The 14,125-nt window shown below is 48.9% G+C and overlaps 3 protein-coding genes across 4 annotated transcripts; all 3 read left to right on the forward strand.

Annotated features, from left to right (window-relative positions):
• Nucleotides 1-2,925: 2,925 nt before the first annotated feature.
• On the forward strand, nt 2,926-3,912 carry FOIG_10685 (uncharacterized protein; the record flags this gene model as incomplete). The annotated part of the gene is made up of 1 exon (XM_031211083.1): nt 2,926-3,912. One exon carries the CDS (start codon nt 2,926-2,928, stop codon nt 3,079-3,081), a length of 156 nt encoding a protein of 51 aa, XP_031059016.1. The 3' UTR covers nt 3,082-3,912.
• A 1,254-nt stretch (nt 3,913-5,166) lies between these two features.
• On the forward strand, nt 5,167-8,945 carry FOIG_10686 (uncharacterized protein). Of its 2 annotated transcripts, XM_031211084.1 has the most exons (3): nt 5,167-6,649; nt 6,704-6,992; nt 7,043-8,945. In XM_031211084.1, the coding sequence occupies exons 1-3, from the start codon at nt 6,023-6,025 to the stop codon at nt 8,272-8,274; spliced, it is 2,148 nt and encodes a 715-aa protein (XP_031059017.1). In that variant the 5' UTR covers nt 5,167-6,022; the 3' UTR covers nt 8,275-8,945. The 2 variants fall into 2 exon arrangements, with proteins under 2 accessions (XP_031059017.1, XP_031059018.1); XM_031211085.1 differs by having other exon boundaries at nt 5,167-6,992.
• A 620-nt stretch (nt 8,946-9,565) lies between these two features.
• On the forward strand, nt 9,566-11,672 carry FOIG_10687 (uncharacterized protein). Its single transcript, XM_031211086.1, has 2 exons — nt 9,566-11,011; nt 11,065-11,672. The coding sequence occupies exons 1-2, from the start codon at nt 10,199-10,201 to the stop codon at nt 11,254-11,256; spliced, it is 1,005 nt and encodes a 334-aa protein (XP_031059019.1). The 5' UTR covers nt 9,566-10,198; the 3' UTR covers nt 11,257-11,672.
• The last annotated feature ends 2,453 nt before the right edge of the window (nt 11,673-14,125 follow it).

A 14,125-nucleotide genomic window follows, 5' to 3' on the forward strand; every position in this document is an offset into this window, starting at 1 on the left:
CCGGTCTGTGGGGGTGGCCAGTCTTTGGGTGACGGACGTTACAGGCCATGGTGGGCATGAGATGGTCATGGTGGGTCGTTTTTGATAGTGTTGAGGGGATGAGAATGGCGGCTGACTGGTGCACAAGTGACAAGCGACAGGGCTTCTCAGTCAAGAAACAGCTGCTGCTGCTAGGGATCCAATGGTGGTGAGGTTAGACGGAAGCCAATGACACAAGTGGGAAAGCGCCGGTGTCTTGGTTTTCGATGCCTCCTTCCCTGCCAAGGGGTGCGTTGATCAGAAGAGTTGAGGTACAGTATAATGGTGGATTTACGACTGATGATCTGGGCAAACTCCGAGAGTTTTTTCTTCTTTTTTCTCTCTTAGCAATTTAGAAAGGCATCGGCCAGAGTAATATCATTGTTAGCTTCTTTCCAATATATAATAGTAAATATTTGTTGATGACTGCCAGGCAATAATGCAATGCAAATGGTGCCGGTTTATTCTTGAATCCCGAGGGCCGTCAGGTATTACAATTGCAGATGCTCTAGCCAATCATAGCACTGTCAGGTTGAAAGAAGTACCGTTCCTCCCACTTTCCATTTTCAGGGAAGGTAGTAATAAAGTCTGCTTTCCTTCCTCATCCATCAGTCTTCCATGAAGTCAATGCCGATCCTTAGGTACCTTACCTTACTTAGTAGTGTTGACGCATGCTGAAAAGTCCAATATCAATCAATACGAGAGACACATCGCAGGCGCCGTTCCTTCTTACACCGATTGCTAAAAATGTTGATGCTGCCTCACATTCTTGGGTGCATTGTGTATCAAATTCTGTTACAACCTCCAGAAGTGATCGACCAAATTTTTCTCTATCGATATCCATCCTAACTCCCTTCTCTGATAGTTGCTTGGCTTGGCGGTCCCGTGTCTTCTTTCCCCCTAGGAAGTTTAAAGACAATGGGGCAACTGCTACTGCATACGAGTACCTTACCTACCATCTAGGCCCTAGGTAGGTATGTACCTGCCTGCCTCCTGCCAACAGAAGATGGACAAACTTGGTAATGTGATCCATGGAACGGGCTTGTTCCATGCTTGAATTCATCGTCCTCCAACTAAATGATCTTACATTTTGAAAATCTGACATACATCCGCTTGGTTGTCTGCCTGTCTCTGTCTCATGATGTATGTATCCATTACATGGATTGATTCACTCCTTCAAACATCCAACCAATCATCCCTGCGCCGAAGTCCCTACTGCTACTGTGCGCCAAAGTGAGAAAATTGGAAAGCAAGGGTAATCTCCAAGGTTAGTTTCCCTGTCATAAGTGACTCACTATGGTTGGCTGGCTTCTGTACCGTACTGATTCGTTCATTTTCTAGATTGATTATCCGCATGTACTCAAGTGGTCATCACAGCACCCACTTCACCATCCTCTTCGCGAGCTTTGCGCCCACGTACATACGAGAAAAGTAGGCTGCGGCGGCATGGTTTTGCTCTTCATACGAGGCGACCGCAGGCACGCGTCGGGATACAACCAACTTTTTGTACCAAGCCCACATGCGTACGTACTCGATTTCGCCAGCTATCGCTGATCAGGTAAGCCGGTCTCGCTACAAATGATTTATGCGTTACAGGTTTGTATGCACTGCACATCTTGTCCGAGCTGTCGGAGATAGCATCTTGAGCTTTCGGCTACTAAGAAAAAAGTAAAGAGAGACGAGACATGTCACTCATTCCCTTGCCACTGGGGCTCTCATTGGCGATGTGTGTATGGGAACTTCCTCTACTGCGAGTAAGTGGCCTGGACTTGCATATATTCACAATTGGGAAGGGCCCGTACTTAGGGTCGAGAATACGATGGTGAACGCCATCATAGTGTTGACGAATGACCTGCATGATGATCCATTGCCAGCCTGGCCGATGTCATATCAAAAGATTCCTCTGAAAATATCAATCGATTTTGCATTCTTTTGACTGGCAAGATTATAAGACAACATCGCAAGAGTCTTGGCCACAACACAAGCAGAAAAATCCTCGGCTCCATCACGAATTACACAACAAGGCTACTTACGTCTATATGCATGTACCCGGTACGCAGCAATCAATCAAGCTGGCTACTGAACCGTCTTCTTACATACCTCCTTGTACGAAATTAGACACGCCAATTTTGATTCTCGCAGCCCGCTACCAAGGTTTGTCCATGTCTCTTTGGCGCCTGTTGGGCACGCCAGTTGTTTTTGGCCAAGCAAGGTTGCAGCCAACGGAATGCAGTGACAGGCTTGTGCACAATTGACTTACTTCCTAACGGCAATAAGCCTCTTGCACCACAGGGCATGGACGACGACTTTTTCTGTCACCTCTGTACATACTGCATTTAGGTCTCGGCAAAATCAGGCGCCCTTCAATGGAAAGGACGATCTGAGAACAGACAGACATGCTTGCAACAAGTTGACAAGGGCTTTGTCAGAGAGCATCCAAACCGACACCGGACCATGTGTCGATTATTAGTGCTACAAGTTAACTCAACTACTTGGCGCGCGGACGTGCCGGTATTGTCTTGGGCTGGCTGACACAGCTCGAGGTTTGCGAGATGCAGATTCGGTGCCGTCAACAATTAACTGGTCACTTCTGGGTTGCCCCGGTTGAGTTTTTGGATCATCGTCCCTAGTCTCTTTGTTGGAAGTGTGATGACGGGCTGGGCTCCGTTCATGGCGCTGTCCAGCACCTCAAGGCGAGGGTGAAATGCCCGCAACGGCAGGGATTCCCACCGTTCAATGCCAGGTTATCGGATGGGGCCAGACGGTGGCTTCTAACTACGTGCTACTACGTATTTCATTCAATGGTCGATAAGACGGATTCAATATCCTTGTTCCACTTGGAAAGAATTTCAGTCCAGCACTGTAGAAAACGACTCGGCGCCATACCAAGGATCCGGGAGAGCTAATATGCCTGCCGAAGGGACGCTGGCTCAGCAGGCCCACCAACTGCGTCCGTATACAATACAGAGTATTACGAACGCTACACCACCAAAGAACAAGTACACCCGTAATCCCAATATGCTCATTGCAGTGTCTCAGAAAGTCATGAGGACTCAGGGATGAAGCAAAAGGCTCATATCTAAAGTACGGTGCTCGCGCTCGCATGTTGAGTGACAAAGATGCAGAAAATTACTTTAGCCGTTAATAGTTCGACGAGCGGCACAGATTTGCGGCGCCTCTCAACGAATGGGTGTTGATCCCATTTGGAAGGGAATGGACTTGTCCCTTGTTGTGGGGGTACATGACAACTTTGTTTGATTCATTGCTATTGCTCTTGCCCTCGGGCTTAAGCTGGGACCATTTTCGTTCCTTTCTCAGCCATGCCGTGCCGGAAGTTCTGGTGCGTTTCTTCTCCTGAACCATGACTGAACTTGTCTAGCAATCTAACGATGGTTGCCGCCTCAATATATTAAAAACACGGCTAGCCGACCCCAAACTAACCAAAGCCAAAGGTGATCACTGCACGAGCTGCACAGCATAACACAACATAGCAGTGAATGAGAACAGAGCGGTATCATCAATGAATGGGGCAGGGAACCCGGTGATTATTTACACGCGGCCTACACTCACGCATTCACGTTCCTGAAAAGGTCAAGCAGGGAATAGCAGTGGAGTAAGCGCGGTGGCATGGCTCATGGCTCCTCATGGGTTCAAGCTCATGATTGACGGACAACTCATGAGGCAAGCAGCATTTCAAAGATGGAGTTGCACCACTGTTGCGGGTTGGGTAAGTACAAATAAGTGAAGGTTCCGACACACCATCTGTTTGGATGGCTCAGGACTTGTCGGACAAGCGAGCATGCAACACAATGAATAAGAGGGAAATGCTGAGTTGAACTCAGGTCGATATGACTGTCCACCACACAAATTATTACAGTACATAGAACAACAGCACTGTAACTTACTGTATCCGTACAGGGCCGATGGATGAGAAGCTTTGTACCAGTCCTAAATCGACGTGTGCCCAATGAACTTTCATTGATGATTCGGAAGACACTCCACAATGGTTGTGTTTGTCGAAACCTCCATCTTTTCATATCAAGGATCTCGCATACGGATACAAGCCCCAGGCTTCATGGGATGGGTTGGAAGGAATCCAACATGTGCATAAAGGTGTGCAGGTCAATCTCACAAGGCTTTCAGGAACGACGCACTCATCAGCCGCCTTTGTTGATGTCCCTCCTGGCTGAGCAGGTTTCGCTACAAGTCTCATTCTCATCATTTCCATTTCCATTCAATCCCCATCTCAATATCAAAACCAATACCGCAAGTATCCCTTGAGCAAGGTCCCGCCGCCGCTTACAAGGCCCCCGTCAGGCCCGCCCACAGCGTCGAGCACGGCACCGACCGGGCGACCCCTAGGGCGTTCCAGGGGCGACTTTGAACGAATTTGATGCTCCATTAACAATTGAGCTGGGGGCTTAGAATGCAGTTGATGAATGGTAGGTTCCAGCACCCAGGACTCCGCTATCTAGCGGACTTGGGTCCAATAGAGCTTGAAGAGGAGTGGAGGAAACTTGAGAGTTTTAGCGGCGAGTGAGGGGCGTGTGGCTTTTGGGCCATGGGGGCGTGTGGCAGCCGTAATAATAGCAGCTAACACAAGGCAAAGCACCTCACCTCACCTCACGGATACCGGGGTTGTCGCTGGGTGCGGTGTCAGCTGGAGAGCGCCACGATGGCCCTGGTCTAGTCCGTAGTAGCAGGTCTAGCAGAGGCTCGCGACATGGCCGACACAGGATTGTCATGTCGATGGTACCGGGCTTTGTATGGGTTTGTCTGAGAACCAACAAGTATAGCCATACATGCCCGGCTAGTACCACAGGACACGGAGCGCAACCTGGCCTAGGGACGGCCGGGCGCGTGTGCGTGTGCAATGTCTTGTCTGAGTCTGAGGTCTGAGAATATGAATGAGTGAATGAGTGAGTGAGTGAGAGTGAATGACCGAAAGAGTACATACAAATGTACTTACTCTCGGTCAACGGAACGGCAGCCCATGACCCCATTGAGTCTGAGTCTGATCCAGGGCATCACCTCCAAGGATGGTACTTCTAAACCTTAGTCGGTCCAGTGGTGAGATCAAGTACTTTAATGGGGCTATCAGTGGGAGAGCAGGGGCTCCACCTTACTGGGACTGCCCTGGGCTGGCTGGGTCTGGGTTTGAACTGGGGACGGACACCCCTACTTTCTACTCCCTGCGCTAGGTACAGTAGGTACTCTGCGCTAAGTGCACTATACTATACTGGGCTGCGTCTAGGAGAGAGAACCACACTTGCTTGGCGAACGACGAGACTACCAAGTCTAATCCAAGTGAATGGAAGTCAACTACCTTACAGGACTGTCTGTACATACATGCACACAACCACCAGCCATGGACTGACTGAGCCCATTCCGTTGTTGCTTCTTTTTCTTCTTTCCTTTTCCTGTTCCTGTTCCTATTTCCTCTCTCTTCTTTTCCTTCCTAGCTACCTACCTATCCAAACTTCCCAACCTGGGAGTCCTCCTCCAAGACCATACTCAACCTCAACATCCATCTTCAAAACGAATACAACTGCTCTCCAGCCGCAGCAAGCTTATACTAGCTATCTTCCAAGTAGCTTTGTCCTCGCCGTCCGATCTCATAAACGAACAATCACTCTGCCATCCAGGAAACGAACGATCTCCGCCGAATTGCTTCGCTTTGAGCCGGTCTACTGCGAGTACATTGCCAGTCTGTGCCAGTCGAACATGGCATTGGCCCTCCTAGAGTATCTATAGACCACATTATTCTCGACACACTCATTCGCCGATTTTATCTCCGGGCTCTCAATATAAAGCGAATGAAAGCTTCGGCGGGGCAAAGTCAATTGTTCTTTTGCCGGCACAATAGGTCAACAGGCAGTGACGCAGTGGGGCTTGCTTTGAGAGTGAAGCTTTCACGACATACCCAACCCCGGGTTAACCTCGAATTTGGCGATTGCGCCTATTGCCTCGCCCAACAGCAAGCAGGCGAAACGCATAGGTCTCCATGTCGGCTGGTACATTGCTTGGGGCCTTGAACTTTCCTCCTTCACCTCCCCACGGCTCAGGCAGCCGGGAACCTAGCTTTCCTTCAAGTATACAACTGCCAAAGCTGCACTCTCGATTCGATAACACTCCGTCATCGCGAAACGGGCTTAGGACTCCCCCGACTGACGAAATGAGCACTGTCTTTCAGCCCCAGCTGGCTTCATGGGAGAATCATGCTATTCACAACTATCCTGCTGCAGCGCCTCAAACTGCCCGACCTGCAGCTCCTGTAACCGATGCGAGAGCATCTCAATACTACAGATATCCCACACAGCAACAAGACCAGCAGCAGCAGCAGCAGCAGCAACAACAACCGCAACCACAAACCACATATAACCATTACTACCAACATGAGCAATCGACACAACCTCAGCTTGATTTACATCCCACTTCCCAAGTCTCTCAACAACGAAATGGATCAATCTCAGCAGAGTCGCAGGCCGTGGGACAGACCGTCAGGCCTTCAACGCCTGCATCGACTGCGTCAGGTAGCAAGGACGAGTCCGAGTCGCTTGTCTATCATAGCCTGCAAATCCCCAAGTGCATCAGTCCTTCAGGTGGAAACCTCGCCGATTTCGCTGCTCAGGTATGCGATCTCAAACACATGTCGTGGAATTCTCAAATTTGCTAACGGGAATAGATGACTTGCTTGTTCTGGTTCGAATCTATTGAGGAACTCAAGCAGGCCGAGTCGATCCGTGTTAGAGGCCCCAATGCCCTCATCCCTCGGTTACCGTCTCTCGCCAAACCCTACGACCAATTTCGGAAGTGGGTGTACAGCGTTTTGTCGACGACACAGGTGACCCAAAATGTCATCCTATTGGCATTGTTATTCATCTACCGATTGAAGATGTCAACTCCTCAAATCAAGGGTCGTGCCGGCAGTGAATATCGATTGTTGACTGTGGCCCTCATGCTCGGGAACAAATGTAAGTGAAGAGTTAACATGGGTGTCAGACATCAACTGACCTTGTCACAGTCTTGGATGATAACACCTACACGAACAAGACCTGGGCCGAAGTGTCATGCTTCAATGTGCAGGAGATCCATGTCATGGAGGTGGAGTTTCTGAGCAACATGCGATACAATTTGGTTGCTACAAAGGAACAATGGGAGGGCTGGTTGGACAAGCTTTCCTGCTTCCACGAGTACTACGAGCGAGCTGTGCGATTGCCAGCATCCCCGATTCATATTCCTTCACCAACAAATAAGTCTCTTCACTCACCTGTCGCTTCACCGACGGGTATGATGCAGCCCACCGCCAATCTCCCTACTCCGGCTGTTACAACGACCAACTACTCACCTACCTCGAGTCACTCCCAGAACTGGTCTGCATACCACTCGAACACCGTCTCTCCATTGGCTACCAAGCCCAACCTGCAGTTCCCTGTCTCACGGAAGCGAAGTCCCGAGGAAGAGATTATGGAACACCCCGCGAAGCGACTTGTTCCTCCTGGACGAGCTCCAGCTGCCGCTATGGTTCAAGCTGTCAACCCACGATCCAATGGAATCATTGAGCCGGCGAGGCTGCCTGTCCCTCATCTTACTGTCATGACCGGACAACCCCAGATGCAGCCTCAAACCCAGCCTACATTGACACCCTTCAACAACGGCAATGTCAATATCAACGGGTATCCTCAGCCTACACAGCAGGTTGCCCAGCCTGTTCACGTCTCACTTCCTCCATTGCAGACCGGTATGCGAGCCATGTCAACAGTCTACCCATCAGGCCCCGCCGCTATGGTACAGAAGCAATCGCTTCCCGCAACAACGGGTGTCACCATGGCGCAAGCTGGCTTTCCTACTCAGGCACCTGTTAACTTCGGTACACCAAACAAGCAGCACAGTCCTGGACGTCTGGGTCCCTTCAACTCATCGCCTCTAGCTGAGGCATACGGTCCAGCATCGGCTGTTCACACTCCTATGGTGCACACTCCCATTTCTAACTCGCCGAGTGTCTTCCTGCAACAGCGACCTAGTCCGTACAAACCTGTGCGCCATGTTAATACGCTTTTGTGTCCCCCACCTTCGGCCTCACTTGAGCAATATCACCTCGCTGTGCCTGTTCCCCCGACACAGATGCACTATCAGCCACTGGGACGACGAAACGACCTGCGAACTGGCATTGTCCCAGAATTTATGGTCTATAACCGCAGTCACCCGCAGAACCTCCCCCCTCACGGACTCGCTCAGGGACACTACCCGTCTTAGGGATGGCAGGGTTACCCTGCGATCGTCCATGAATCTCACCACACCACACGGCGTAAGCCTCAGCTCTGAGGCCATTTCAACTCGGCATCTGAAGTATAATTCGCATTTTTGTTCACGGATCATTGCATCCTTGTTTTTATGAAGTTAGATTTTTGGGGTCGGATTTGCATCACAGCATCGCATGGCATAGGCGTTTGGAAGGAAAGAAATAGGCCAGGGTTCAACAGTCTCCCGGATAGGACTACATAAGGAAATGGATCAGGACATCAGGGCTTTCGGTCGCATTTGGCTTGGAGTTTGGCTTGTTTTTTTTTAAAGCGATGAATGCTGCGAGGCCATATAGGTTGGCAATGAAGCATGTTTCACGATGTATCGGGCTTCTTAACGGAAAGCTCATCATATCGCAGCGTTCATCCAGCATCGGATTTCTGTGCATGACGTCGGCGTCAACATCGCCTGTATATAGACGGACGCGCAGGACGTCAGTTATGACTCTTAGAATAGATCACAATCAACAGAGGGTTCTGCCAAAAGCGCCAACCCCGTGCTCATACACCACAGTTTGCAATACACCATGAGCACTTTACTCAGGATCATGTTTCTGATGTCGTGGATGTGCCTGGAACCTACCTGTTCATCGGTGGCATTATGGTGAGACAACATGTGCGCTTATAAGTTCTATGTGACTCGACGGTGTGGGACTATGGTGTGCCCGAGTATGGTTTTACTCGCTGGCACTTATGCGATTGTTAGGTGCTCCTGTCATGACATACAATTTACACTTTGGCTTTTCTGAAGTGGTTTTGAAAACATGTCATTGGATCAAGCGATAGCCAGCCACTTAACTGCAGCAACATAAACTCTCCGACGATTGAGTCTCGTCTTTTTAAATCTGACTACACCGTATAACCTAACTATGCCGCCGCAGACTTGTTAGGGGCTAGAATATGATTCAGTATATAGGTTTTGCTCTAGGGTATGCACCAAACAGAAGTGGTGATATCTCGGGAAACCCAGCTTCGGCAGAAGTACATGGAAAACTTTCCAGGAAGCAGTATTGCTGAAACCTTGTCAATTAGAAGGTTTTAATCTGATAATGTAGCCAAGGTCATCCTCTGCCTCTGCCTCTGCCTCTGAAATTATAGGTCTTGACCATGGTTCTGTTACACATTTCCAGGGGGTATATCATTGGCAAACAGGGCACGATGCGCTCCCTACAGCAACGCCAAGAAACGGACCAATCATATAACACATCAGCCACTTTTAACGCCTTACTTCCCCACCTCTGCCACTTTCCCACAACAACGGCACAGCAACGAGATCCTCCGCTCGCTCCACTTTGTCTCTTCTGACCTTCACTCATCTCTCGCCTGAGCCTAAAGCGCAGCAGAGGCATGCAACACATTCGCTTCGATACCCCGAATTAAACCATCGTAGTCGTCGCGTCGCATCGCATCTGTTTCGTTCTTGGTGTTTTCGATCCGACCGGTTTTCTTGTCTCTTCTCTCGTTTTCAAGTTTGGTTCTTTAGCCGCTAGGTCGAAGAAAGGGGGCGCCGACGAGCCAACGGTCAAGGACGAGACATTTGCTACCCGACCAAGCGAAACACTCCCCTTTTTACGCAGTAAAGGGTTGTGATTGCATTCCGATCGAAGTTTGAGCCCCTTGTAGTTGGGGATATCTCCTAATATTCGCCCTCGAACCCCGACGACGATTGAAAGGTTAGGTCAGCGACTAATTATCGCGCCGAGGGGTTTGGACGACTCGACGACATCGATACGACGACATAAACGATCTTCTCGACGACAATCGCTCTGCCACTCGTTATCGCAATATTCGATTCACCGTTCCCCGCACTCTCACTCACTTTTGGATCTACGTAATTCCTGCAACAACAACCGTGCAGTGATCTCTACTCGCCCATCATGTCTGGCTTCGGCGACTTCACCTCGATCTGTGAGACGGCACCTCTGCCACTATGCGCTTCCGTTGGACCTACACTCCAAGCCACCGGCCGTACCGGTATTGAGCCAGAATGCTATGCACGCAATATCGAACTTGCCAACACCATCATTTTCGAAGGCGCTGCGTCGGTGATGCACATTGTTGCGCTCATTATGACCGTCATCATGATTCTCCACGTCCGTAGCAAGTTCACCGCTGTTGGTCGCAAGGAGATTCTCAGCTTCTTCTACCTCTATATGCTTCTCACTGCTATGTCTCTCATTATCGACGCTGGTGTTGCACCTCCGGGAAGCGACCCTTATCCGTACTTTGTCAGTGTGCAGAATGGACTTAGCAGTGCAGTTATCACATGTCTTTTGATCAATGGCTTTGTTGGATTCCAACTGTATGAAGATGGAACACCTCTGTCAGTATGGATGATGCGCATCAGTTCTCTGGCTGCTTTCGCCATCAGCTTCCTCGTTTCTCTCGCAACTTTCAAGAGCTGGGCTGGACTTGGACCTACCAACACCGTTGGACTGTTCGTTGTTCTCTATCTCTTGAATGCCGTCCAGCTTTTCGTGTACGTGGCCATGCAAATTCTGCTTGTGACTAGGACACTGCAGGACCGATGGCCTCTCGGCGATATTGCGTTTGGTATCTTCTTTTTTGTGGCTGGTCAGGTCCTTCTCTACGCTTTCAGCTCGAAGATCTGTATCGCTATCAGCCATTATCTTGACGGCCTGTTCCTCGCGACAGTTTGCAATTTGCTGGGCGTTATGATGGTTTACAAGGTATGTCAAATATGATTCGGAACCTCTGCGGTTAGTTATTAATATTTTAACAGTACTGGGATTCGATCACCAAGGAAGATCTTGAGTTTTCAGTTGGCACAAGGATGAACAACTGGGAGGTCAAGGAGCTGCTGCCAGAGGAAGACCGAAGGGCGACTGTCTTTTCGGAGGATCCCTATGCTCAATCCAGCTCCTATGATCTGCCTTACTCGCCAGGCGTGGCACGATACTCGGCCAAGTACTAAACGCTCTGACCACCAGAACAACTTTGACGCCATTAACGAGACTTCATTTTCTTCTGTTTTGATTCAGCGCGTGGCGCGCAGTTCATGGCGCTATTGTAAAGCGACACGAAACATTGGGCTGTTTTGCTTTTAGAATCTTTACATTGCGCGGCGTTTTTAATGGACTGTATAGGGGTGACCAGCCTGGATGGCCACAACTGGGGATAACGAAACCCGACGGGCAAATGGAAGGCCTAGGGGAAGCAAGAGACGCTTGTTAATAGGGGGAACCTTGATGGCCAGGATGGACAACGACATGTAGTTGTTGCGAGATTTGCATATAATCATATAGGTAGTTTATATATTATTGAAGCTATACTTGCAACGTTTTCCATTGATTGAGTTTCGTTTGTATCATGGTGCTTGGACTACAAGATTGCTGGCATGGTCTGATCTGATAGTCGGCCAGATAGGCCTATGATACATAGGCTGAAGCTGAGCGATACGTGGTATTATACCGAGTTGGGATTGGTGAGAATGAAGTCTCGTGTCGGTAAGAAACTTTCGGATTGATATTCGTAGTAGCTTGGCAGAGCATGTTAGTGGAGAGGTCATGTCACTGGACGAATGGATATCTAATTCCCCACCTCCCATCTCGGCCGTCTCCGAAGCCTATCGGCGATGATAATGAAAACCAGGTTATATCCAGGGACTAACTAAGAGTAATATGTACATAATCAATACTGTGAAGGATGAGATCACAACCAACTAAGGAACATGTGCCGCACACGGGACAGGCAACAATATGTATATGCGATATCGACAAGGAAGTACAACGTAGTATGCATGAATACATAAGAACATTTAGCTTAGTTGATACTCCCGTCTAGATAGGTATTTCTTAACAAACACTATCGTGTCAGCATGGGACGCGGCGCCACAGGATCAAGGGGGCGTGGAGACGATATACTACAGTGCCAAATTCATTGGACGGTGTCAGCTGGCGTTGCTGGCTTTTATCTTGTCGTGACAAAGTGTTGTGCTGCGAGAACTCTCGATGGATCGAGTGAGGGTGAAGGGTGGCGGGATGGAATTGGAGGGAGCCAAATCGCACGTAATGTAGCCAACCAACCACGACAATTGAGCTCAGGAAACACGACCAGGGCAGCTGCTCGTATATTTGTTATAGAGCTATACTAATGTACGTACTACGCTGGGCTACCGCTACCAAGTTGGCCGCAGGAGAATAAGGAAGCGCACAGCCGAACATTATTACCGTCCCCATATATCCGTTTCGGGCTCGAGACTATGTGTAATTTGGTGCAATGGTATGGACTTAAGATAACTGATTAGTACCAAGGTATAACCTGCGGGTAAATAACAACGACAGGGTCGCGTATGCGTGTTGCTTAGAACGGAGTCTTGTTGAGCTCATCAATCTCGGATCTTCTCAGGGGGAACCACAAAAAAAAACTCTTCGATAAATGCTTTGAACGTTAATGATGAGGCTGACTTGTGATTTCGATTTTCTCTCCTTCCTCGTTCGCTTTAATGCTGGAGTCACCGCGTATAGTTTCCTCGCACGTGATAAGGCACTAGAGCAAAAAAGGCACCGGAAGCAGGGGGTGGCCTGTCGAGTTTTACGTTTTACTCGCTTCGTGCATGGTTCGGTACCGGACGCTGGGTACCTTTTTATAATGGAGAAGTGAAAGCAGAACCAACAAGTGGAGATTGAATGAAAATGCCTAGGACTTATGTAGCAGTGTAATGTAATTGATCAGGCGATGTATGTAGGTCTGTATGTAGCATATGACAGACACGTGCTTGATTGGACATGGGAATTTCCTCGATACCTGCCCAGGTTGGCAAGAAAACGAGAGATCTATGGTCACGTAGTTACTATCACACTTGGTTTCTCAAGTGATGAGGTAGCTTCAATTGCTGTCGAAACTCAATTCTTATTCCTTAGCCTCTAGGTACTTTCTCGGGACAAGCTACGACTAGATACCTGTCCAGCCTCTGTGAGTGGTCGATCGGTGCAAGGGTCCACGAGGATCTAGCGGAAACAAAGCGCGCGAAAGCAGCTGAGACGGGAAATAAGTTAGCAAAGAGGAGAGAAAAGGATCGTACCAACCGACCTAGGGAGAAGAAAAGATACTTCTAGTACCTTTCCTCATATTTTGGCGCACGTACCTGGCTGCACAACTACCTGATGTGATGTGAGGTTTGATTTGACACACATGTGCTTTTACGTTTAGTACGGATCCATATACCTCCCAACCTCACGTTGGCAGGTACCTACTACTAACTTGGCCTACTACTACCGGTAGAGCTAATAGCTTTCTGTAATCTGCGTTCACACCTTATTCGTCCTCTCTTCTCATTCGCCCCATTGCGGTAGTTTCGGTTGGTTGTTTGCTAGTACATCCATCCCTCCTAGCCAGCCCAGGCCAAGTAGGTGAGGTGAGATAGTTCATAGGTACTGTAGCACTTCCCTTTCCAGTCACTCACTCACTCACTCACTGGGCTCTGTCGAGCAAAATAATAATATTAAACTTACCTAACCTTACCTTGACCTAAACTCTCTTTCCTTTCCCTCCTCTTCTGCCTATTACTATTCCCATTTCATTTTCCTCCTACAGTCTGCCTTTCCCTTTATCACTGTACGGTCCTCCACTCCTCCCATTCACTACCTTAACTTGACTGGATTGTCGACTAACGTCCGTCACCCAAAGACTGGCCACCCCCACAGACCGGCCACCTCACTTTTAACCCAGCCACCCAATTTATATATACTTTAAACAGTCACAACTCTACCAATTTAATTCCAATTAATTTCAAACTAACGCCAATCAATTCAGAATGCCTTCTTTTACTGAAAAAGATATGA

Source organism: Fusarium odoratissimum, assembly GCF_000260195.1.
Source record: "Fusarium odoratissimum NRRL 54006 unplaced genomic scaffold supercont1.19, whole genome shotgun sequence".
Lineage (NCBI taxonomy): Eukaryota > Fungi > Ascomycota > Sordariomycetes > Hypocreales > Nectriaceae > Fusarium > Fusarium odoratissimum.

Excerpts from the sequence above, each read along its gene's own strand:
- FOIG_10687 (XM_031211086.1), top strand. The coding sequence starts at position 10,199 with ATGTCTGGCTTCGGCGACTTCACCTCGATCTGTGAGACGGCACCTCTG. Across the intron at positions 11,012-11,064 it reads GCGTTATGATGGTTTACAAG|TACTGGGATTCGATCACCAA; the intron begins GTATGTCAAATA and ends ATATTTTAACAG.
- FOIG_10686 (XM_031211084.1), top strand. The coding sequence starts at position 6,023 with ATGTCGGCTGGTACATTGCTTGGGGCCTTGAACTTTCCTCCTTCACCT. Across the intron at positions 6,650-6,703 it reads TCGCCGATTTCGCTGCTCAG|ATGACTTGCTTGTTCTGGTT; the intron begins GTATGCGATCTC and ends TAACGGGAATAG. Across the intron at positions 6,993-7,042 it reads CCTCATGCTCGGGAACAAAT|TCTTGGATGATAACACCTAC; the intron begins GTAAGTGAAGAG and ends ACCTTGTCACAG.